Genomic DNA, 25,957 nt, shown 5'->3' with positions numbered 1-25,957 from the left:
GTAACCGTTTCTGTACTCAAAGAACGGCCACATTAACCCCTTCGACAGCTGGCCGCTATATTCGACTACTCCAGCTCGCTTTCCAGTGGTCAACAAACCGCTGATAATAAGAGACTATTGTGGTCAGACGCTAAACGTGGTACCCCACAGATAGTTTGTTAGAAACACACGCACGTACACGTATGCCGTAAGAAAGAACGCTATTTTTGTTTGATAAGGTTAGCTTACTGTAGTGCCTGGGAGCGTTGCAATGGCATCAGCGACGCGCACAATCAGTACCAAGTCTTATATGGATTTAGCATAAATCTCGCGATTATGGCGGCCACGGTGCCGATCGTCATTGTAAAGACTAGCTAATTCGGATTGTCAAACGCTACCCGGACGTTTGCGGGCGTTTTGCCGTCGTAAACACTTCGTCGATGTTAGCGGTACGTGCTATCGACTATCGCTGCTACCAGCCTACCTAGTTGGAGCTGTCTTTCGGCCTGGCCACAGTTGGTTTGCAACGGGGTTTGGAGGTAAATCTGTTGAGTTGAGACGCCGATACTGAACTGGGTAATGGCCGAGCCAACTGGGTTAGTCAAGCAAGCTCCCCCCATTTCAACAGTTCCAACGACGTTCTTCTCTGCTGATTATCAATAGTGGCATTGTCCATTGCAGATGTTATTAAGTGGACACTGTTATTCGTTCTGAATAAATGTGCGGTGACATAGGCTTGTGTATATTTATTTTGTGCAGCTCTTCTGTGTACTATGTGCGGCCCACACCATTTCGTCAGTGCATTACTACCGAGGACATGTTTGTTATTGAGATTGCTAATGCTATGGCGACAGCCGTCCATGTAACCAAAATGACAATAAAGCGATCCTACATCTTCCTTCGCCTTTATGGTTGACTTCGATATTGAATTAATATTGGTTGCGTTCCACTTAGTATGTAAGTTATCAGAATTTACTATTTATACGGATATACTTTGCCAAGTAAACATGACAGGGATGTTCCCCCGTGAACTGATTCCCCCGTGTCGTAGCGCTCTATCTACATGGTCCTCCTATTGGCATCGATCGCATGATTTTGTTAACCCGCCGATTCCGCTAAAACGGCTCTCCAAAGAGTCTTTTTGTTCGTATGGCACCTTTACTGAATCTTCCTTTTCTTTGCTTTTTCTCTTGCTTTTTTGAGCTATGTCTAAGGCTGCGGATTGTAGTAGAAGGATGCAGATATTTAGGCTTCCTACCCTCGGCATGACTGCTCGTGCGCCTGTTACTCTGCTTAACCTAGTTTTCACAATGGTTGTTGTCCGGGACACAAGCCACGGATCACCCTCTATGACGTCTTCATTTTCGCACGTTTGTGTAGTGGCACATTAGTAGGGTAAGTTTGAGCAGAGGGGAACCATTTGGTGGCGAGTTGCAGGATGATCAGAAAAACGTATCCCTCCAGCATAAGGCGAAGAAAGATTCCATACTATTGAACACTCTTAATTTTTTTGTGTATCTTTTCGTGTTTGCCGAATGGTCCTCTATTGGAGCTATTCCGTCCACTGACAGCAATGGCATGAAAATGAAATAGCGAAGTTAAAGAGCTGTTCTTCTGTGGGGCGCCACTTTATGCATGAACGCGCTGCGCCCCCTGGAAGTGGGTCAACAGGTGATTTCTATCGCTTCCTCAAAATCGCGAGTGGGGGGGGGGGAGGGATTCGGCTCTTTGAATTTCGATTTCAATACGCCAAAAAAAAAAAAGAGAACGAAAGAAAGTAAGAAAGAAAGAAATTAAAGGTCGACCGAACCTACTATGACCTATTCTGAAATAGTATAGTTACGAGTGTGCGCCCAAGCTGTATGCTCTTTTTTGCTATTACGATTTTTCTAGGTAGCATTGCTGTTTCTATTAGGACTAGTTTAACTAGGCTAATTAAGGCTGCTCTCTGATTAATGGATTAAAGATAATGGCCAGAAAATAACAGATCATACGGGTTAGCTTTACCGAGCGTTAGCTTTTGTTAAAATGTTCGTCATCGTGGTAAACACAGTTAGTATTATGATAGCTAAGAAGTCAACGGTACATAAGTTCAACTGTGTGATTTTATTCGCAATGCTCCCAAGTTATATAAGGGTATTTTACAGCTTTACTGGATGATTGTGACAACTGATAACTTGTAAATGTCGATAACACCAGCAAATTGATTTGCTTAAGATCCACGGTGATTTGCGTTTGCCCGTTACGTAACCATTTCGAGCGACTGCCACCCTCTATAATAACAAGAAGCACAAGAAGAACGCTTAAAGGGGATGAGTGAGGTCCAGAGTGAGTTTGTTCATAGAGTCCTTTTGAATTATCAGTTTGAAAGAGAGGATCACTCGCTGCTGAGATCTATCGTTCTGAGCAAGCCGCCAGCGCCGTTGCTGTTCTTGGGGGCACCGCTGAAATTTTGTCACTCTCCGACTGTGCTCTTTGTGTGGCTCACACAGTAGAAAACACTGTAGGAATGCGTCGACAATTAGAAATACCTTTCGGACACCTGAAAACGGACCATTTCATTTTAAGGTAGGCCAAAGCCTCACGGGATTGATACACAGTCACATAAAGCAGGTCGCATGACGGCTCGTTCTCATTCGCCATCTATATGCCTTCCGTGTACTGCAGCTCTGCGAGTTTGCACGGCTTTTCCATCCGTTCGGTCTCAAAACACCGGGAAAACATTTCTCTACTATACCTAGAAGGTCATAGAGAACCATCGTTTGTGTGGAGCTCAGCTGGAACAGAGTAAAAATGTATAACAAGCAAATGTCGTTAGTTAAATTGTTAAATTTGGATTTATCCCTAATGATTGAGTTGGCCGCAGCAGAAAGCATTTAATTAACTTATTTATTTTCTAAAATAAACAAATACTTAGCCCACATTATATTGGCCATAACAATTTTCGACTGATTGTACATCTTTTTTTTTTATTTTTTTTTTTTTAACCAATAACGCAATGAAGATCCTCTTTAGAGCTCTAACTAGTACATGTACATGTACCTATAAATTTATATATAAAGAATAACTTTGAAGGAAAAATTACCCTATGGTTGTTTAGCCTGTTTAAATAGTAGCACCGGACCATTTGCATTTAACCAATTACATCGAGACCGCGTGGCTGTATAAACCTCACTGAGACTTTAACTGGAATGTTGATCGCCCGCTAACGCTGATAAAACTTACCCCCTATGGTGATTTAGATTCGCTTTAGAGCAATATCGAACAGAAACAACCTTACGAAAGTGAAATCTAATAGGCAGCATAAACTACTAGTACTACTACTACAGTTGACTAGTTCACCGATTTACCCAGCCATATGACCTGCTTCGGAGTTTTGCTTTGATATGCTGATAGGTGTGTGGAGTTTGAAAAAAGACTGCTTAGTTAGAAAAGAATGGCGGTCACAGACAATAGATCTAGCTGAACAGAGATGCGGAAAGAAAATAAAGAAACAGCGAAGAAGTTCGTTCCGAAAGATCCCGTTATTTGACAGGTATCGCCAAATCTAAGCATGGTCTCCATCCTAGCATAGTACAGCTATACCTTGACGAAGTTGAAGATGGTAGGCGTAAAAGCAAGAAGTGGGCCATCTGACATTGATCCGATATACCGAATAGAGACGAGACCGATGGCTGGTCTCTTAAAGTCGTCACCTCAGCTAACCCAGCTACTTCTTCACTCGCCTTACTAGACCCAACACACACATAAGAGCGTACGTAGAACCATGTAGCCTTCCGGCACCACACGGTAATAGTCACAGTATAGTACGGGTTTCGTAAACGACCTAATCTCTCTCCCTCCGACCTTCACCGCTCTAGTCGGGCCAGTCGAACCAACCCGCACAAGCCATCAGTACTGTTCATCGGAGATTCAAGAGCTGCGTTCTTCTTCTAACGATGCCTATCCGATGATCTTATTGTTCCCTTAACAATTGCACAATACCGCCTCGGCTGAGACAATCCTATCCTGCATAAACCATTTACTCCTACAGAACAAAATCACGGCGTTGGGCTGCTGATGGTAGTGATGTCAGTAAAACCGTTGTAGCGAAGCGATTTAAGCCGCCTACCTTCTTACCAGCCGTACCGCCGTCCAAGTGGGTGCGCGCGGAACCTTTTGGCATTGTACCGATGCAACAATTTCAGAGTTTAAGGAGTCGTAGTAGGGTTTCCGTCGGAAGGAAACTGTGCGTAGAAAAGGAGGTGGGGGAAACTGAACATCACAGATTAACAGCGCAGTGACACAGCGCTCCGAAGCATACACACATACGGCCGAACACAATTGAGCGCCGTTATTGTTGTCGAGGGTGGCCAAGGACATATCATGAAAATGGTCGGCCGTTCGGAGAGCACAATAAAACGTTGAATCTGCTCATGTAACGGCCACACCTATTGTAGAACAAATACTATCACTTTAACCGAACGCCGTATTAACTCTTCCGTCCTAATGTGGACAAAAGAAATGCAAAAGGTCTTGCCTGCTTCCTTCCGACTACCTTGAGAAAGCACCGAATTAGATTGTCCTTCATAAGGTAACGTGCGACACAACGGAACCTAGCTCCGTTAAGCTGTAAAATGTACAATACCTATTCTCTTTTCTAGATTTGGCAACAAAACGCGCTGAATTATGAGTTCAAGTGAAATGACAAGTTGTGTTTCCTTCGGTCTCTTATTAAATTAGCTCTTATTGTGAGCCATATGGTACACAGCGTAATAACGTGCAGCGACCGAAGTACAAAGACCAGTGATTTTCCTCTTAGTTACTCTTTTTACTAGGTATGTCGTTACTATTTTTATGTTCGGTACTTAAACTAACGTTGGGCATCACTTCAGGGAAGGAAGGGCTGACTCTTAGCATTAAACGAGCTCAATACGCTCGATACAAGTACGCTCGAGCTAGATCTAGACCATTACGTGTTTTCAGATTTGGTGGACGACGAGGTTACTTACTGTGCTATTACGGCGGGTGACAAGTATGTTGTATCTAACGTAACAAGCTTCATTAAATAGTCGTAATACGAGTTTTTGTGCTGTTTCCAGGAAAACATTGTTCCAGTGCTTGAATCCATTATTGTTATTAAGGCCATCTTTGCTAAGTAACGGTGCCCAACAGATAACATACCAAAGCAAAGAAAAAAAACATAAAAAGGAGACAGGGAGCGTTAGCGAAGGTCTTGCGGAAGTTGAGTCGGGTCGGCCGAATTTCGGAAGTTGAGTAAATCGATTTAATCTTATCTTAAAATATTGTAATTATTGAAGATGACTAGTTCCTCCCCTTCTTGAGAGAATTCCTATGACTGGATTTCATTACGTAACATTAGGAATTAAATATGGAAGCGTAAAATTGATTTCATATTTATTTCGAGATACACTGAGCTTGCGTTATACGGAAATATACAGTAGATCTCATTGGTGATCAGTGTGACTATATTTCCGGATTTCAGAACTTTCGATTATTGTCGTCTTAGATTTATGTCGAACTCCGGCAGGTGTCACTAGTTGTTGAAGACGTATGTTTTGCTGTTGGTTCTTTTTATCAGAATTAGGGAAAACTAACCTTTGGTTATATACAGTCCCTTTAGATGTTATTATTTTATATCGTATTCGTTTATATATTATGTAAAGAGTCAACTTTGTACATCAAGTATTTTAGTTCTAACATTAATCAAAATTCCTAGATGCCTAGGCCTTTAAATAAGAGTACCGCCCACCTCTTCCTTACGACAGCATGATAGTCCCCCCTCCGCTATTTGTACCGATGTACCGAATTAAACGAAGTAAAGAAGGACATCGTACTAACCTCATGCATGCTTCGTCTATAACTCTCCCACATGGAAGACAGACAAGGCGGCTCCAGATACTTGCGTAAGTTTGTCTTGCCTAAGTGCTTATAGAAAAAGATAGAACAACGGGACCTATCTGGCCTGTCGTCTAACCTTCTTTCTTCTATCGTTCAACCTGGCCATTCAATACCAATCACTAGCCACAGCCAAGGCACCAGCGGCGGAACGAACCCTACCGCTTTCTGTTATCTTTAATTCAGTCGCGCCCGTCCTTTCCTTCCCCCTCTTTTAGTCACACAAAAGCCACATCCATGTAGAAACATCTACCAGCCGATGCTCCTGCCCTGCCACTAATACCGCTGCTTTATAGATGACAACCTGTGACCTCGTGCTACAATCGCTACCTAATGCTAACAGCAGCAGCAGAAATGCAGGCAGAAGTAGGTCACGCGTCCGTCTTCAGCTGCTCCTGCTGAAGAGATCTGACACCATTTGCTATAGAACCGCCGCTACCGTCGTCGCCGTTACTCTTCCTGCTGCGTTGGCTTCAGCAGCACTCCGAGAAAAAAAAGGAAGCACCAGCGCCTTCTCTTGGGGCTGGAGCGAGCGAGCGAATTGACTGAGAGAAACTTTCGGCCTTAAGGCGCATCCAAGAAGTAAACTATCCGCCGTCTCCATGTTCAACCCGGACGGATACCCGAGCAGAAAGCGCAAGATGTTAAGCTACACTATTCATGATGTCATCAGTAACAACAACAACAACAGCAGCAGCAGCAACGACATAACCTCATCTGTTCTTCACCTGTCGACCAACCGATACTCAGAGGTCTTTATTTTCGAAATGAGATGTTCGTCGAGCTGCTCGAAGTAGAGTGAGTGGAGTGTAGGCAGGGTCGGTCATTGTTATGGGAGGGCTTTGCGGCAAAGAGTGGCCTCTATGGCATTTTTCTCCGCCGCTGATACCGTCCCATTGGGGAGTCGGAGAGAGAAAAAGCGAGGGGGAGAGAGATAGCGGCACTCGAACTTAGGCCAATAACGCATCTGCAGCAGGCCGCCGACTTACTGGCTAACTGGGAAATCTATTCAAAGTCTCCCTGACCTAGATCTGCTCCAGGAGAGGTCGACGCCGACTGAATAAGAGGCTAGGAACAGCGAAGACGAAGAGTCAGCCCTTTTGCCTTCGCATTCGAATTCAATCAACCAACAAGCTGGCCATGCAGTTCGTTAAGCCAGCGCGACAAATTAGATTTCACTCTCATAATCTAATAGTATGGGCTTACTCGGTCTTTAAATGGAGGTGACGGCGGTGGCAACGCGCTTCAACCAGTTTGTCATGGCACTGTCATTTACCTAGCTTCTTTCTTAACCTAACCTTCATAGCTACAGTATGAGGTTGACAAAGCCTACCATTATACAAAGAAGCGCTGTAAAGTTCAAAAGCACAAAAAATGAATGGGAAAGGACCCAACTTCGCTAAGATAGCAAACGATGTTAATCGGTAAAAAGTTCAAAAAATTACACTATCCAACAGCCTTATAGCAAACTATTAGGAAAATTGAATAGCGTAGTACGGCTTACCTTCTCGACATTTGCTTCAACAATCTCTGCACTAAGAAAGCAAAACTCGGGCAGTCGGTCGTTGTCCAGGAGTTTATAATAGACCGGCAAGGGGATACTAGCGTACCTGGCGACGATATGCGCCGGTCCAGATGGATGATGACATTGAGTAATCCAGTGGAAGGCTGAATAAAAACTGGAAAAAAAACGCTGTTTGGAAGAAAAGAGTACTGCCAGCGAAAGGGAAATTCTGTAGGCGGAAAAAGAGGAACATGCATAGCGGACGAAAAAGGTCCTTGGTATGGTCCTGTTCTCTGCGTAGAGAGAACGGAAAAACAGGAGGGGGAACAATGCATGACTGACTGGGTTCGTGAATGAAAAAGCAGATTTTTCAAGAAGAGATGGCGTCGTCCCATGAATACTTCTATGAAACTGCTGCAAAGCGGGAGCGAAAAAAATACAACACAAGGGAGCTGTATTGACTCGATATCCAGAAACGACAGTTCCCGGGGATCGTCCTGCGCTCGAAGGCCGCATGTCTCATAAAGCGGGATCCGCTACGGAAGCTCGGGATGACATGCGTATTCTCAGATCTAGGTTATCATCTATATTAAAATCACCAAGCCATAAAGAAGCTGGATTAAGATTGTTGCGCGCCTGACACCATGTCGCAGAATAGAGCCGTTATCTGATTCTCAGTCAGTCTGAAAGAGAAGCAGGAAGAAGATGAATGCAAAACAGGAGTGTTAATCGAGTTCCCCTTTCTTTTGGATAAAACCCACTTCCGGGAATGTCGTTTGTAAGCTCTGTGTGCATGCGTTTGTCCCTGTGTGTAGTGTACACGGAGCGGCCGGAACCTACCCGAGCTGGGAAAGCTTTTAAACAAGATTTAAGGAAAAAGTTGGGGAACTGGTTGAAGGAAAGCTATCTTATATGACACGTACATTGTACAAACCTGATATGATTAATCGTATTTTCAGTTTATGAGCGTTTCGATGCGAAATTTTTTACTTAAGCTGGAATACTGCTATCGGAAATATGTTTGCTGAGGTTACCTAAAGCTGCAAATGACCTTGCCTTAGGTTCGAAAACTCCGAAAGTAATGTGATGAATGCAGCTGCTTACGAGTTCTGTTCCGTGTCGGACTGTGTTGGAAAATGATTAGGTTTGGCGTGTCCAAATAAACTCTCTAAACCCTATTTGGATGCCTCACTTCATCCCAAGAATTGAACAGAAACCTACTCCATTGTTTCATGTGTAACATGCTCCCAGATTTTAACTAGTGAGATACTGAGTCTTGAAGAACCGTTGTTGTTAAGATACCTTTTCATCCCGACGTTGCCGGTGTTATCTGTCGAGTGTCGCTAACATGTTGTCAGATACAACCGACAATAATCGTCATAATCATAGCAATACGCCAATGACGGGTCTGATACCGGCGAACAGGTACCAGTTTGCGGGTGCCTCAAGCCCCCCTCCTCAAACACTACGGTTGCTCGTACAAACAGCTGATTCGTCCCAGCAGCGTTTCGCTTCATGTTTGTTACGATGTGCCAGTCTGTGCGGACGAACAGCCGCTTTCGTTACTATGTTCTGAATTCGGCCATTTTTCATTTTATTTTCTGAATTATGAAGAGCCGCGGTAAATAACAACGTGGGCGCCGTTTAACGCGAGCCAGCGACGACAGCAGCTGCGCTTACCTTCAGCCGAAGGTTCAGACCATAGGGTTAAGTGCACGCGAATCGTTGTACTCTCAATCATACAAACATACGATAGTATGCAGCGCGTCGGCGAATAAACCAGTCACACAACGACCATATCGAGTAGAATATACATGCACCCAAACTAATTTGTAGCTTCATCATCTAAAAACAGTCTGGTTACCATCACCAGCATTTGCACAACAATATACATACACCCAGCCAATTCTGGGTAACACCAGCGGCACTAGTAGCATTCTACAGTTGTCAATGTATAGCAAATAGTCCATGTATGTTTACATGCCGCAGTATAGTATCATAGCGAGCCGTCTTTTACACGGCCAACGTCAAATTCAGTTGACCGGGAATTTGTTCATTCGCTCGTTCACTGTTTCGGTGCGGACACAGAACGAACAGCTAAATTATTACAGTTGTCTAGCTGGAATCTGCTGCTGCTGCTGCCAGTAGACATTTACATACGAACGGGCGCCCGCAACACGCACGTATAGATGTAGCACTTACTTCGGCCCCGTGGGGTTTCGTCTTCATTATCGTCATCGCTACCGCGTGCTGTCGCTGACATCGTAGGAGTGTCGGTGTGCGTAGATACAGCTACAGAAAATCTGTCTCTGTAGCGACCTGACATGCGAAACAGGACACCGAACGGTACAAACTAGAGTTCAGCCAGCCTTAAGTAGCTAACAGTGTATAATATAGTCTCCGCGGCGAGTTTCAGCTCAGATAATGTTTATATACTATGCTGATGTCCCCTAAAGGGGACCCCTGCACGCCTATTGTGATGCCGTAGCAACATCAGCAGCCGCCATTACCACAGGGACTGCGCAGGACAGAAATCGTAATTAGCCTCTGAAAAGGGGGCAAATACTACGTCAAGTACGGCGGCAAAACGTAGAGGGCACGGCGGCGGCAGTAGCGGCGAAAATGGCGGTTATGTATCGGTGATGATGACGTTTTGTGACACACGAAGTACAAAGGCGTTGGCAAGAATCGCTGCCAGCGCAATAGTTTCGCAAACAAAACAAAAACAAAACATTTATCTGCTTGGCGATCGATTTCTCGTGCGCTTTCTCCTGGCGGCCTGCGTACTTCTATATATGTTAGCGTTCGTGTTGGGGCAGCGGGGCAAATGGTTGTAGGGCAAACGACAAAAACGACTTTTTTGAATGGACGTAGAAAAGAGACATTTAATTTCGTGGTGGATGCTTACATGCGTCCGACCTGTACGTAGGGTATTAACCCAACAACGTATTTCGAGCGACTTGCAATGGAACACACAAAATAGGGAATAACTGCCGTTTAATATATTTTTACGTTTAATTTACTTTTACGTTTAATATATTATTTTTTTTCACATTTTAAATCTTCTCTCGTTAGCATAACGATATTGCTAATTCGTCGTTTGGTTGAAGAATATTTATATACTAATTAAATAACCCTATCAGTAGCACATATAGCCGAGGATTTATCTAGGTCAGGACCTGCAGCAGGTCTTCCTATTCAATTGATGCCATGAAAAAACCACATGTTAAAACCTATTGCATCAGCTTACCGCTGAATATAACAATAAGTGGCAACATACTGGATCCATTATATACGCTGATTATGACACTTTTCCGTTAATGGTACTTCCAATACTTAAGTCGATCTATCTGTCTGTATTACGTCGGAGAAGGATCGAGACCCTGTACCCTGCTAAACCCTGTCAATATCTTCGGTAGAGTTGTTAGGATCGTAGCATTAGCACTGGTTTGCTCCGTTTACTCGAACGCGGATACGTTGCCGTACACTGTGATTACAGCAGGTGTTGCTACTGATCGATCTTCATTCTAGAAGGGGCAGTATCAGCTGAACGCAGCGCATGTCCCTAGTTCACCATCACTCGTGGGTATGCAGGCGCTATGCCGCATACTGCTGTTTCCGTCGCTGCAGCCTCTGACCAATTTTCCGTTGCTTTTGCCGCCACTAACAAGGTGCATCGGCTTAACTTCGGAAAGGAAATGGGTGAAGGATGACTCGTTCCGACGGGACGCTCTGGTCGCAGGCAGCATTCGCGACTCCTGCTCCACTGGTACTCAGATGCGTCGCGCTCGCTCCACTGTGTCACCCTTTGTATCAGCTTGATTCGCGCGCTGACGTTCCAGCGCTTGCTCTAGAAACATCCGCGACTACCGATAAGCTAACAAGCGAACGAACGAGTAAATGAGTGAGTCCATTTGAACAAGACTCGGATCGGAACAGCATGCGAAGGCCTCGTCTATTCCATAGTGGAGGCGACTGGCAACGGCCGCGATAATAACGGCAGCGGGCTATGTTTAACTTCTGAACAAACGTCCTGGCGGACCAAGTGGCCGACCGACACACGAACAAGTGCGATGGTTGACGGCGAACGCCGTTAACATTGGCAAGCGGCCGCTAAGAGTCGTTCTTCCGATAAACGATAGGTGATAGTCCTCTAACTATATATACACACACACATATAGAGGTGATCACATGGTTAGAACATGGCTAGAACAGGGTAGGACAGTGGGTTCAATGTAGAGATGATAACAACACTGACAGTAGATGCGAATCTCTCGGCATCCTATATTTAGCGGGTTGAAAGGCTAAGCGTTGGGGTGTAGGTGGTAGTAGAAGAGTGTACATATACGATTCATTCGACATGTCTAACTATTCATGTAAAAAATATATGATTGACTAACGAGCAACGAGGGTGGTTACTAATTTCATCCTGGCTTTTTTGGAGTACACCTTTAGCCACATGCTTCATTGGGAAATGGGTAATTTAATTCTGTTATCTATGAGTATTGATTTCGAGTATTGCATGAGCTGGATCCGGGTTCAATCCATCATTTGTCAAATTGCCACAGAACGGCATCACGTACGCCCCGCTCATCCCGAAGGACCGGTGACCAATCACTTTATCTTATCTATTTTTATCTTCAGAAAAACCACCTTCGCCATAGCACAACTTTGCTTATCCGGCTTTTGTTTTTATCAAAGGGTTTACAGTTACAGCTCGAAACGTACTTTCGTTATCTTAGCCACATGACAACCCCGTTTCTGACGTTTTCAATATGAGTTGCTATGATTTGGAAGTTTTACCGATTCTTCAAGGATGCGCTTGACACGACGAAGTCCTTTTTTTTTTATTGTAACCTTGATCACACGTACACATTATGTTGCTGTTGTTGTTGTTGTGGTTATTACTTATAATTAGAAAAACTATCCTACATCATTACAATGATAGTGACGTCGCTAATTTTTTGTTTATGTCGGTTGGTAAACAGTGACTATCGAACTCTCAGAAGCTTTGCTTGTTTCTTAAATATGTCATTATCACGTAAACCGGTAGGCCTATTGACCCATATCGTCGCAAATTTTTTTTAAGAGAATGCATTGGCTTCTTATTTGCATTTTTTTTTTTCTTTTTGCTCTCGCCCTCGAGTGCTTGTATCATATTAGGCCATGCTGCAAGTCCTTTTCAGTTTCCGATATTTTATGCTAGTCAGTGTTGAAGCTTACCAGCAAGATACCTGATCGGTTTCTGAGCGCTGCAACTCTCCGATCATCACGTTCACACATCCTGCTCGACCACAGTCAGTCGGCTCGAATCCGTGTTCACCACCCGCGGTCCGAACGGGCAATGACGTCGATACAGCAGAATAGTACCAAATAATTGCATGGTCTTTTTCTTATTGATTTTGCAGGCCTTTATCAAACTGGGTTATACGTTGGATAGGTTTCTATAATTATCGTTCTTATTATCCAGCGGACGGGAAGCGTCGTCACGTCAAATGCCTGACGCTAGTCAATCCGGCGTAAAGAAGGCGGCCAGTACTTCTCGCCTTTATCTAGATTAAACAGATACAAATCCTACATGCATGTTGTTAGAAGATGCACACGTACGTATACGGTTTACATGATCGTATAGCACACGGTACATGCAATCGATGTGATATTTTAGTGTAAAACTTTTATAAGAGAACGGAAAGTTCGGTAGACTTTAGTTTATTTAATGCGATGCAATAGTTTAGTGTTTGATTTCTATATTGACGACAATTATATGGTACACTTAGTGAGAGAATGTAACAGGAAACTGGAAGAGATCTATCCATCTTCTAAATGTCGCGATCTAAAAGCTAGAGATTTTAGCCACGAACAGGGTATAGCTTGGACGCTTCCAATATGGCAGTACTCAAATAGAAAACCGGCATTCACGCTGGTTCCAAGCTAGAGCAGTACCGCGGGACGCACTTCGGGAATCTCACCCATAACTAACATTTGCTCAGAAAAACCAACACAAATGCAAAAGTCTCAATATACAACTTCTCGGCAATATTCGATCAGCCCGTCAGTTCGACGAAATTTTTTAGCAATAACACAGCTTTCTTTCCATGTCCTATCTGAAATTATGCCGCTCTGGCCCACAGAATAAGATATCCAATTAGACTCGCAGAGCATATTCTGTAGCGTTACTGTCAGCATTTTCGTTCGAGCATCAACACATCTACGTATCGTTTACCTGACAAATTGGGTGCAATACGCCACGTTAGTAGCATCGCCGTCGGTGTTATCAGGCTTGGATAGCTGACCCGTTCTGAAGAGTGACGGCGACGACTCGTCCATTTCAGTCACATTCTGCCACGGCCATTCATGGACGGAGTTGACTTCCGACCGATTCAATTCTGCCAGCGAAACGTGCCATTTCTCCGTGTTCGTGATCCGTGGCGCTGGCTATAAGCCACCGGCTTTCGATTGGCCTAGAGAGCTTGGAGCGTCTGTGTATCGCGGCGGTGACAGCCGCTGCTGCTATTTCCGCTGTCCGTTGGTTCCTCCGTCGTTCTGGGCGCGCATGTGCGTCATGACGCATAAAGGTCCCTGTGACTGACCTAGTTTGCAATTGTTTATGTTTGTTTCCCTTTGTTTATCATCATATCAACAACTCGTTAGGAACCGCGCCAATGACGCGTGGGCAAACCATAGGAGACAATAGCCAATTAAGCAGGCGACTTGACATTACGTCCGGCCTTATGCGAATGTTATTAGGGTTGATTGGGAGATTTGTGTCGAGTTGATATCAATACGCCTACTGAATAGAACACTTACGTGTCTCAAAAGCTACTTGTATGTGTCAATTAACAGAGGGTACGCGGTTTCTAATCGAAACAAAATAGGTATCTTAAATAAACCCGGCAGACAACACGCTTACACTTGCTGTATTATGCTCACATGTCTGAGTATGTCGTCAGTAGGCAAGATTAAACGATGCGTCATAAAAACTGAACGTTTGATTCCCACTTAGCCAACGCGTTGTCGTTGTTTATCGTCTCTGTAGTAATTTTCTGCCGGGTAGAAATGAAATAGACTTACTTGCTTCGGTTAAAATCCGACCTAAACGTAGAGATCAATTGTGTCACAGCAACAAATTCACCATGGCCAACATTATTCCACTCGACTTGCCGCTACTCATACGATTTCTCCCCTGTGACGCCTATTTTCACCTGTCTCTATCGGGGAGCACTGATCACGGAAGACCAGACACCGCCGTCAACAGCCAGCGATGGAATACCATAGCCGAAGGCATCGTTGCACTGAGTCAGGCGTCAAGTGTCAAACACTGCCCGAGCTCAACGATGCCGCCATAATCCATTAGAGGCTAACTGTTCTCGAGCGGCATTAGTACTGCGGGCCCGGTGCTGACTCTGTTGCAACAGGTTGACTTGCGCTGGATCGGATTGAAGCTGGCCGTTAACTTTAGTCGCCGGCGACGAGTTACCACCACTGCCCATGGTTCTGCCGTTTAGCGGGGTGCCTGCCGTCGCTGGTGCCGTGGTTTCCGCCATCGCTTCAATCGGGGTTGCTCAGCCACAGCGTAACGACGCTGGCCGCTAAGAGGGACGTCGCAGCGTCGTTTGCGGTAATAGAAGCGCCAGCAGCAGTGAATATTGTGATTGTATTGATTGGCTTCTCCATTGAGGCTAGCAATGCTCTTTCCGTTTCCACAACGATTCGGCTGTTTGTTTGCTAGCTCCCTCGTGAGCGGTCTTCGTGCTTAGTGTTGAAGACTCGGATCAGGCAGAGTAATAATCGTATCATTGTCAATGAAGTATCGGACTGTTGCTGTAATGTCTGTTATTGTTGTTGTACCCATGCCGGCCTGTCGACAGTACGCAAATGCAGCTTTGAACGCGATCTATGTTCGAAGTGTTTAAGGTATTGCACGCACCGTGCCTAGGTTTAGTCTAAATTTTGCTAAGCTGATTTCATTAGTGGCTTTTCATCATGGTAATTTTTTTCTCATTCTAAACAAGGCCGCTCAACTTTCCAATCAAATATAGCGACTGCAATACTGAACCAGTAACAGAGCTGCAAATGGAACCTGTCTACTGTCTGATTTTTTACGTCCTAGTCAATTAGAAACGCGCGTGAGACCTCTTGTTGTACCAAGTCAACGTACGCGGTTGGCGTAGGTCGAACTTTAAACCGCAGCAACAGAAGCGTATGACGGGCCACCGAACAAGAGCGGGCATATTTAGTTGCGGCAACGACTGACGGCCTCCCTAATAACGCTGTCAAGCGGATAACGTCGTGAAGGTAGGCCGGCATGGCCTGGCAGGCGCTACGGTGCCATGCTAACTGGCGGTTTGTTTATGGCGGAGTCTAACCATATTCACTCGTATTTGGGGACTGAGTGACAGGTCAAGACTCGGAAAGGAGGACAGTGAAACATCTCGATCGCCGCCACTACTGCTGCTGCTGTCGCCGTTGCAGCTGCTAAGCAGCAGCAGCAGCAGTGACACTGAACGGGTCATTCATTTAGAGAACGCGTGCGCAGCACGGTTACTCTGTGACAGTGATAGCGTGCCGTGAGCCTTCCACTGCTAACAATAGCAGAGTGCCTGGAGAAGTGCAGTCGATAATGTCCTTGGTTAAGTGGGTCAAATATCTTGTTTCTCCGAAAGGGTTAGATCGAAAACCAAACTAGCATGTCGCGCCCTGAAAAATAGTCTGTGTACCTTTGTGTATACGTATGTAAGTAGATGTACGATTCATATCACCGCTAACTCGCCAGTTGGGTGGCATTTGCCTCCAACGAATGAGTAAAGTTCAAGCGGTTGTAGGACACTTACGAGGCGCTTTCTTTGTCGAGTAACAGAGTTTTTATTCAATCGGCACATCAGCGCCTCTGGACAAATCGGCCGTCAGGATCCGTTCTGCTCATTTAGCATGTTATATTTACTATTATTGGTTATCATAATCGTTGCTTGCAAACTTAACGTCAAAAAGTTCGAGCATCGAACTGTTCTACTGTTTCATCTGATGGGCTAATTTTTTTCTAACTCCTTCATCAAACATCAGTTTGCTTCACACAGGTTTACATGTAGGTAAACAATGGAAATAGCTAAGGCTTAAAATACCACGTCTCTACAGAACTTTCGCCGACCGCATAGTCGAAAAATGTAGCGTATTCCTCTTCTATTATAACTAACACAAGTCCTTAATGTACAATATTCCGTCACGGTTCCGTCTTAAAAATACGATCCTTACCCAGAAAGTGGCTATAAGCAGTAAGCCTATTTTCCCCCAGGGACTGGGGCCCGACTTCAAGCCAATCCCCGGGTGTTCAATTTATCTAACACAACCGGCAACAAAATCTTTATAAGCAAAAAGAAAATTTCTTCTGTGGAATACTCATCAACGAAAGGGCTTCCAATGCTATAGTATTCCGCAGTGTTTCAGCTATTTTCCGATTATTGAAACCCAGCAAATGCAATGAACACGTTCAGTTGCTACTGCAAGATATAGCCATAGAACAATTGACATCGATATGCGATGCTACATCATGATGTGACTAGCTCTCATACGTTAGCCATTGTTGCCCCCAGCTAGCAAATGTTTCTCGCTTGGCTATGGGAATGTAACTGTTTTCTAGCCACCAATAAACGATGTTCGCGTCTGAAGGTGCGCATGGCGCGGCCATTATAGCCCTCAAATTGACGGCGGATTGATGCGCGCACAGCATCGCAGAGCCGTACGGACGCACACCAGGGAGCCCATAGTTGTATGTCTATGAATTCGGAAACGCCCATTCAAAGGCCGCCTGCGGCGGTCCAGTATTTCACACTTGAAAATGGTAGGACCGCAATGGAAGTTAGGCCGCAACGATGGTTGACAGTTAGCGCAAGTGCTGTTGCAGCTACAGTTATCTAGGACTCAATGTGATTATCTTGACCAGCGAAATCACTGTACAATGACAGCCATGAATTGTTTCTTGACTAAAAGAATTGCGACTTAGCGAGAACTTTAACGAGTCAATTAAGTCGGCCATAACTGGTAAGTAAGAAGGATGCGACTTCGTACTATGTTATCTGTTGACAGCGACAGATAATTCTGACGGTCACCCTGTTACAAGTAGCGTTATTATTACTGCTACTGACGTTAATATCACGAAGAAAAAAGAGGTTGTTTCAACGAAGAACTAAGTGAATACAGTTGGACGGATTAACGAAGCGATTTATCGGTTGAAGGTACTGGATGTAGGGATGGGAAATCCCATCTTGTCTGAAGAGCCTATAAGAATCATCAGTGGGTGATATTACCACTTATCACAATTAGAAGCAACAGCTTGGAGCATTGCTACTATGACAAGCAGGTATCTATCTACGTCAATATGAGCTATTAATAACAGCTAAAATCAACGGGACGTATCTCACAATTTGCAGCAAAACAATTCGCAGTTTCCTTTTGTTGGGCAGAACGAACTAGCGGGTGAAAGACGTTAGCTCAATGTCCCCGAACGATGATAGACTCTACTGGGGACGCCATTTTAGTATCATAAGGTAAAAAACAGAGGGGCGCCGCCAACAGTATGCTTGACAAGTGCTTGTTATTGGTTTAATTAGTCATATCTAAGCTAGATCTAATTGTTTTAGAAATTTATCGCGTTTTATTTATCGACAATATTCGAACATCTTAGGCAGTCTGGCACGTTAGGCGAATTTCTCCGCATGCTGAGACAGAACGAAACCTGCCAAATATCGCCGACGATCAAGCCGATTATAGATGATAACGAACGCTAACGAATGAACTGAAGAACTTTGGGTCTTATTCCTCTATCCTATCGATTGCTGCCGAGACTGTCGCCACGGCCAACGCTGCTATCGCTGTAGGTGTTTTCAGCGTAGCGTAGATCTTCTGTGCTGTCATTGTCGCTCGGTATTCTGGTTGGATACTACAACTTCGACTACCCCGTTATTGTTGGCATCGCTGTGACGACCATCAGCAAACTGGCGATCATCATCATCGCCGTTATCATGAAAAGGCCCCAACTTCTGGGACCCAGAGCGGTTCGGTTCGGGTTGATACAGTCAGCGCGGGCTCCTGCAAGACGCTTCATAGCCGCAACGACCACAAGCTCAGCCGCCATCATCACCAGAAGTGCGTACACTGCAACGAATATTTTGAACTATTGTTGTTGTCATTACTGCTATACATGAGGGTGCTGTGGAGACTACCGTTGGAAACAGCAACAGAAAACAACAGCCCTGTAACGCTGTGACTGTTCACGTGAAACCAATGAGGCCAAGGTCTTCACGATGCACTTCGCGCTGCCTAGCGCCAATCGCAACAGCAGCTGCGTCATCGCTGGCGTCAACAGCCATAATAAAACTCACCGTTCACACCGGTTCCAGTTTATTTTCTACTAGAGCACTCGTTCGTACATTTATTTATTTGTCTGCTCACAATTCTGTTCAACTGCGACTCTCGCGATGAGCGCCGTTTGAAGCCAGCAGACTTCGAAGGCAACGCTCTTACATTGCGTTCTACTACAAATTCATACACTGTTATATGTACGGTACACATTTCAGCGAGAGAAAAAGAGGGCAACAAAGAAACAACAGAAGTAAACAAGGTGGATGACCAGTCCGTGCACATTGACAGACAAATACCTAATGTTAATATTCACACACAAATTTGTAAATGCAGGAGTGAGTGATGGATACGACTGCAGAAAAGTACCACGCAGTGGGGCCCGTAAAAGCAACAGAATATGCTTTATGGTTGCTAATTTACATCTTCCTATCCTATGGGTGTTGCCTATTGTTATTGTCGAACTAATATCAACGCTTCGTGAGCTGCCCATGAAAAATGAAAGCTGTTTGATACCGCAGGTATTCATCTACTTCAAGAGCTATAGCGGTAAACACGTTTTATATAAATACATACGTAAATGAGCATATTATCAGTAACATGGTCATTTACGACGTTACGTGCCTATATGTATATATGCAAACAGTCACTCTTCACTTTTCTTACTGTGTGTGTGTGTGTGTGTATATATAGTGAACTGGGCCCAAATATATATATATATATATATATATACTGAAAACCCTGGCTGACGGAGTTAGGGTGATGACGAAGGAGTCGGACCAATTTGCAAATCTCAATCATTGTGCGTTATTTCGAGCGCATCGTTCCCCGCAGGCGCTTCCTCCATAGCTGTGTTTCATCGCCATTACTTTCTGTGCCTTAACTATTTTTTCAATAAGCTCCAACACGAATAGGTATGGAAGCTGGTGCTGCAGTATATTACAGGGCATCTGCATACGTGGCGATCTTTCTGGCAGGATGCTAACTCTCTTAAAAGGATTTAGCTGACCCCACGATAAGTGCCAATATCGATGAACACGTTTGGACACGGCCGGAGTCAAATTTGTTGCTACTTCTAAGATGGAGACTAAGATATTATTGCAGTAAATTATTAGATCACAAACCAAAATAAAGGATCTAGTACCTCGACCCTAACGTGCTTGAATAATAATAACTTTCAACATTTCGAGTTGAATGGAGCCGACAAAGACTACAAGTGCTCCATGAAGAGGCAAAGCCAATGCTTGCCAGATATCAGAGATGCAGATAATGCGTGTTTTCAAATTGACACTTATACCCAAACTACACTTTGCGCCAAAGGAACAATCTTTTATCGCTAACAAATAGGCCCAACTGATGAACCATAAGGCCATAAACCAGTAACTTGCACGCCTTAGCCATGTATAGCAGTATCCCTTCACGGGGTAGGCCCTATTGAACCTCTTTTACCTTCATTAAAGTCATAATACACTCCTGACATACAGCAGAAATTCTTCAACTGATATCGAAGAGCACCGTCTAAGACGGTGCAGATTCCATGCCCGGCTACAACATTACAGATCTCACCCGCTCCTAGAAATTTCTTCCGACAGAGTCTGAGCGGTCAAGTCACTGTTTGGCTTGGTTCTCCACTCTAGCTTTTCCTCGTACTATGTGATCGACATCACCAGTGATCCGCTTCTGGGGAACGCGTGCATCTCCAGTGACAGGTAAGCTCGTTCTTGTACAGAACTTTGTTCGAACATATTTGGTGCCGTAGCGTAGACAAGATGGCGACGCCAGTGTTCAGGAGCAAACTTTGGCTTCATGGCCAAGGAGGACGTACAGTTTCCGAAGCTTTATGGGAAAGGCTGAATGCTAGATCGCCACATTTAACCGGATTCCTCTCAGGCGTATCGCTTTGTGCGCGCGAGAATTATGCCAGTATCGCGGCAGCAGCAGGGACTAGGGAGGTGGGGCCTTAAGCTTCTTCGTCGAAATGAAGCACGCCGCCTGAAATGGTTGAGATTAGGACCATCGAGCTCATAATAAATATAACAATGTTTTTGATTTCGTTACAATATAATGCAATATAATACGAAATGTACCAAGTACATACGAATTTATGCTAGGTCAGCAAAGTTACTTGTTCTATGTCGGTGATACCCATAGAAAGGGCATATGATCATATTAATGGCTCAACATAAGGCACTATTATATAATTTCCTCCTCAACTTCAACGGCCTCAACTTCGTAGAGCAATATGAAAAGTAAACCATTCGCGACAAAAGTTAATGCAATTTACTGCGGCTTATCTTCTTCTTACTTACGCGGTTATACCATGCGGCTAAGTATTTAATGATGAACAGTTACTTCAGGACGCCGACTCTGAATTAAATGCCCCATACTAACAAATAGTATTGTTGCATTTAGCCTTCGAGAATGATTACACAGTGGCGGCTTGTGATTTTTGCCCAGATGATATGGCTAAATGTTACCACTTGCTATGGCAGCTTCGTTTTGTCTTGCTTAACTTGACAAGCATGCTACCCGAGAATTGCCTAACCTATACACACTAGAGAAGCTCAATCTGTTATTACTCTTTTTAGGTAAAAACTAACTCAGAGGATACGTCAAACCATTTTTATATGCATAGTATCATAAAGTTACTTAGTCCTTTGGCTTCTACGCAAGCGGACACAGACTAAAATTTTCAAAAAATCGATTATTTACATTTTTTCTTGTTGTCCAAGAAAGGGGTTTCTGCCAAAAAAGGTCAAGGATCTCTACAAAGTATGAAAGTTCTCGCATTATTTGTATGCTTAATTTATCGAACGGCCTAATATGGCTAACGGCCTAATGAAACGTTAATGCCTGAGCAAGTTAAGTAACTGTGGTCCTAGTAACACTTATCACGGGGAAGATCTTATTAGAAGGGGAATAGCACGTACTATGCGAATGTTTTTCGTATTTCACGTGCAGCACTTGGGCCGTTAGGTTTTACTTGAGATGGTTGGCCCGTTACAGCGCGGACCAGCCGTTTGCTTCCGGACCACACTGCGTTTCTTTTCGGATTCTAACCTGTTTACCAGATAAGCACGTTATATACAGCGTTGTCCCGGAGACAAAAAGGTGGTACAACATAGCTACGAAGTAGCGGAAGAATGTAAGTTAGGATAATTGAAGAATCGAAACAAAATATTGGTTATAGCATGCATAAAGCGTCATGCCTGAATCGTTAAAAGGGATACAATTAATGGTAGAACCAGGATAGAGTAGCAGGCTTGACTGACCGTTGATATGTGTTACGGCTCGTGTACGGGAAACAGATAAAAATATACGTAAGTAAGAATGCTGCATGTCGTTCTGTTCGTTCAACTGCCAGGTCGAGTAACTATAATCGTTTTGTTCCTATATATATAATTTTTCTTTCGCATAGCTTCCCTCGACCGAGCAGGCAACAGAAAAATTAATCGGCAAGCGAAAGTGGCTTCGATGGGGGCTATCTGTTCATAGAGAGTCATTTTGGGACTTTTGCCTCTTGTGTGAACAGCTTGCCGCGTTGAATCGATCTGAATTATTGCATTCGATCAAGCAAAATCTGGGCTATAATCCGGCTTGAAGGAACTCCATCTGAAACCTGTTCAGAATAATCCGGATCGCCAGCGCCACATCAAGTCAGATAGTGCTATATAACGCGAACACATCATACGGTCCCTCGTGCTCCAGAACCTTTATGTCGTTAATTTTTATTCAGTTCTAATACATGAGTTGAGTTACAGTCTGCACTCACCATTTGAACAAATTTCAGAAGCTTTTGAAATTTCTCTTAGATTTCACCAACTTTGTTAAGATGTCGATGTAGTAAATCTTTCGGAATTCAATTATCCATTTTGTGCTGGAAATTGCCCTGAAAATTTTCTTGCCTACCTTGCGCAGCAAGCTTGTGAAGAAATTATCTTCTTTTCCAATAAACAATCATACACATATGGTCAAGGCCGGCTAATTGTTTGTTATGCAAAAGGCTTTTGAGATGACTGCGCCAAACGTTCAAGAAGTGACTCGTGATTCCAGACTATCCGTTATATGTGGCCCTCTGTAGCATGGCCTGCGCTTCAGACTCAAACCTCTAACAGAGTGTGGGGAAACGCTATTGTTTTTGATTTCTGTTCAGCGCTCGTCTTACTTCAAGCTTTTCGTTCTAGCTTCAACGGTATTCTCCCGCTGAGCCGCAAAGAAATGCTGAGTTTTGATTTAACCGCGCTGAAAACTGTCACCGGCGATGTAAGACAATATACGAGCAATACATTAAAACCCAGAACGGTTCAAGCAGAAAGTGTTCTAATTTTCAAGTGAAATGAGTGAAAACAGCGCGGAGACAGCCCAGCCTAGTTGCCAGTGCCGCCTTCCTAATGTGTCATCAACGTATTTTTACGGTGATCGTATGAAATGCGTATGAATTGTCGTTAACCGTCAATCGTCGTTATGCTGGCAGTAACTAAATTGATTCGTCGGCGGCCTTTGGAAAGGCCATGCGACAATGACATCGCCGTCGAGCTACTACTGTATTCATCATACCACTACTATATATATACTAGTACTATGTATACACACATACCAATATATATAGTTGAAGTAGGCACATCAAAGGCCAAAGTCATGCCCGATCCTGCTGCTGAACGAGAGGGCTGAAATACTCATATACATTAGCTGGCAGCCACTGTCGCCGAACTATTCACCTTCTCAATTGCAAGCAATCGGATAGTTTTCAACGGCAACATCTGCAGCAGTATTCTAATTCTAGCAGCTGGTGCTACGGAGAGAGCTGTGTAGCTATTTCGACATGGTAGTGCTATAAGAAGCAATTGTAGCGTGTCTATTAAAAGCTATAGTAGTAATGATAGCAATACGAGTGATGGCGAAATATAAGATCATAATAGTACATACACTAGTAGTAATAATAGTAACGGGGCCACGAGCAGTAAAGCCGCCGCCGCCGCCGCCGCTGCTAACGTTAACCAGAAAAATACTACCTGCATCAACACGATCACCATAATTATCATCCTTGCCGTCGCCCTCTGGCTCGTGCTGGTCGTTCGTCTGCTACTGAAACCGGCACTACCGTTGTTATTGCTATTGTCGTTTTTGTCGTGGCTGTGGTTGTTGTTATTGATGTTGTAGGTCGTCCAGAATTCGCAAATATCGTCATCCAGAATCGCTACTGCTACTGCTGCTGCTGTTGTTGTTGTTGTCAACGGCGGTGGGCTGCCTGCACGAGCGCTTGCCCTTGTGCTGGTGACGCTATATAACCACGAAAGCCGCCCATATAGCTTCGTCAACGCCGTCGCTATAGCGACGCCATCGCGGCTGCGCCTCACACACTCACATATGCAGATCGAGTAACGGACACATATCGAACGTCGCCGCCAGGGGCGGCGGCTTCTGCTGGTGCTCCTGCTGTTGTTGCTGAGGTCTACCCCTTCTACCAACAACGAGCATCGCCACAGCAGCCACATCAACAACGCCACGATAACAGCCCTAACAGAACTGTTTGTCAAGTGCGTCGTGGTACGGCTGTGCCACAGCTCTCAGAGTGCCGGCCCTGAAGTGAAGGCTGCCGTTTTGCGTAGCACCAGCAGCGTTTGCTGCTGCTGCCGCTGTCGCCTCCGTTATGACAATAACGGTGAAAAAGCCAAGATTACTATCTAGTACTACTTGTTGTATTACTCATGGAGCTAAAATAACATTAACTGCTACAGTCTCATCATCGAACCTTGGGCTGAAGCTTGTAGGCAATGTCGACGGCAAGGATGAAGGCGGATTTCTGTCGCTGCTGTCTTCGTGTACACTGCGCACTCACACATTAGAAATATCAACGTTTCGACAACACCAATACGATACGGTATGTTTGCTGGGTAATGAATCGGGTGCTATTGATAAAGGGCTAGGGGCAAATGAAGAGAATGGAATATAATGAACAAGAATGAAGTCGCAATGAAAGCAAACGAACAGATATGTTCCTTTGACAGATACTCGGCATGGAGATTGACATCGAAGCATTGCCACGACGCGCACTATCTCGAAATCGTCTGCTCTGATAAATACGTAACTTTGTGCAGATGTTGGAGTCAACAAATTCGTAGTATCAGAAATCGGCCCTTACACTAGATCCTGTATCGTATGTTTACGACGTATTAGCCGATTTATTGCTTACTATCAAACTACTTTTTTGCTTTAAGCTCTCCAAAATCGCGTACATGAATGGATCACATCATTTATTACTGTGTATAGATGCTTATATAATAATAGTCTGGGTATATGCGAATACAGAGCCCCTTTTGTACAGCCGTTGTCAAAATGTGCGTTAAAAAAAGAAACAAACATATTCAATTGCCAATAATGTGCACTATCCTTTCCAACCAGTACCAGGGTTAACGACGACTATTGATGGTATTCATACTAATACAATGAGGACACATCTAGAATAATTCATAAGAAAATCTGCCTACCAATCGCCGGGAGCAACATGAGTCACTGGGGTTTGTTTCCTTCAAATGTAAGGCTATATTCGGTAGTGGGCTGATAAGACCCTGTATGGGAATCAACTCAATCCCAAAAGCTTTGGTCAATTCGTGTTCAGTGCATGTAATAGCTTACCTTTTGGCGCAGATATAGTAGTAATTGTTATGCGGTGTATCTCTTAAGGAATAATTTGTGTCATCCATGATTTTCGTAGCGAAGCACCTTTTGTTAGCATCGACGGAAAGTGACCTGATGTTGATCTCGAGACTTTTTTGGGTTTAGCACCCAGATATGCTGAATTTAGCGCAATGAGATTACACAGGCAGAAGTTTCGTGACTTCGGGAGGATTCAAACAATGACTGAGCTCATTTTTGACTAAATGCCCGATGTATGCCTGTTTTGATATTTGTAGAAATACGGATGGCATTTCGCTCAATGGCGATCGTCTGCGTTTTTATTAGAAGCTACAGAACACTTCTTCATGTATCGTTTTCAGAGACCTGATTTCTAATACAGCATTATCACTATCAGATATGGACTTTTACATCTGCTTATTAGTTGTCGAGGCGTGCAAATCTGTTTTCTACAGTGGTCATCAATGTTGACATATTGAGTCCTTCCCTGGCTTTTTCAGAAGTCACGCAACAGGCTACCACCTCGTGAGGTGTTGATTACGACTACTAAATGAAGTGCGCGTACGGAAATCTTGACATGAAAATTTT

At 44.2% G+C, this 25,957-nt stretch overlaps 2 protein-coding genes and 1 long non-coding RNA gene across 10 annotated transcripts in view; 1 reads left to right on the top strand and 2 right to left on the bottom strand.

Moving 5' to 3' along the window:
• Positions 1 to 25,957, top strand: part of LOC111271718 (nuclear factor interleukin-3-regulated vrille) — a 58,361-nt gene that overhangs the window by 7,424 nt on the left and 24,980 nt on the right. The window contains exons 1-2 of one of the 8 annotated variants that reach the window (XR_015315437.1): positions 337 to 936; positions 5,061 to 5,745. The exons of 5 other annotated variants lie outside the window; for them this stretch is intronic. The gene's annotated coding sequence lies outside the window, so the exon portion shown is untranslated. Of the gene's footprint in view, positions 1 to 336; positions 937 to 5,060; positions 5,746 to 25,957 lie in introns of those variants that run through there. 2 more of the 8 variants (XR_015315436.1, XM_086973014.1) reach the window with 2 other exon arrangements.
• LOC147751959 (uncharacterized) lies at positions 2,067 to 25,068 on the bottom strand. The gene is made up of 3 exons (XR_015315438.1): positions 24,486 to 25,068; positions 7,382 to 8,064; positions 2,067 to 2,756 (listed from the first exon to the last, which is right to left on the bottom strand). It is a non-coding gene; the product is annotated as an uncharacterized LOC147751959 (long non-coding RNA).
• Positions 18,045 to 24,228, bottom strand: LOC111271717 (uncharacterized). Its single transcript, XM_086973015.1, has 3 exons — positions 23,746 to 24,228; positions 23,331 to 23,400; positions 18,045 to 18,529 (listed from the first exon to the last, which is right to left on the bottom strand). The coding sequence occupies exons 1-3, from the start codon at positions 24,226 to 24,228 to the stop codon at positions 18,327 to 18,329; spliced, it is 756 nt and encodes a 251-aa protein (XP_086829141.1). The 3' UTR covers positions 18,045 to 18,326.

Source organism: Varroa jacobsoni, unplaced genomic scaffold, assembly GCF_002532875.2.
Source record: "Varroa jacobsoni isolate VJ856 unplaced genomic scaffold, vjacob_1.0 contig00913, whole genome shotgun sequence".
Lineage (NCBI taxonomy): Eukaryota > Metazoa > Arthropoda > Arachnida > Mesostigmata > Varroidae > Varroa > Varroa jacobsoni.
Note: the sequence above shows the minus strand (reverse complement) of the source record. Positions and strands in the feature narration are given on the sequence as shown.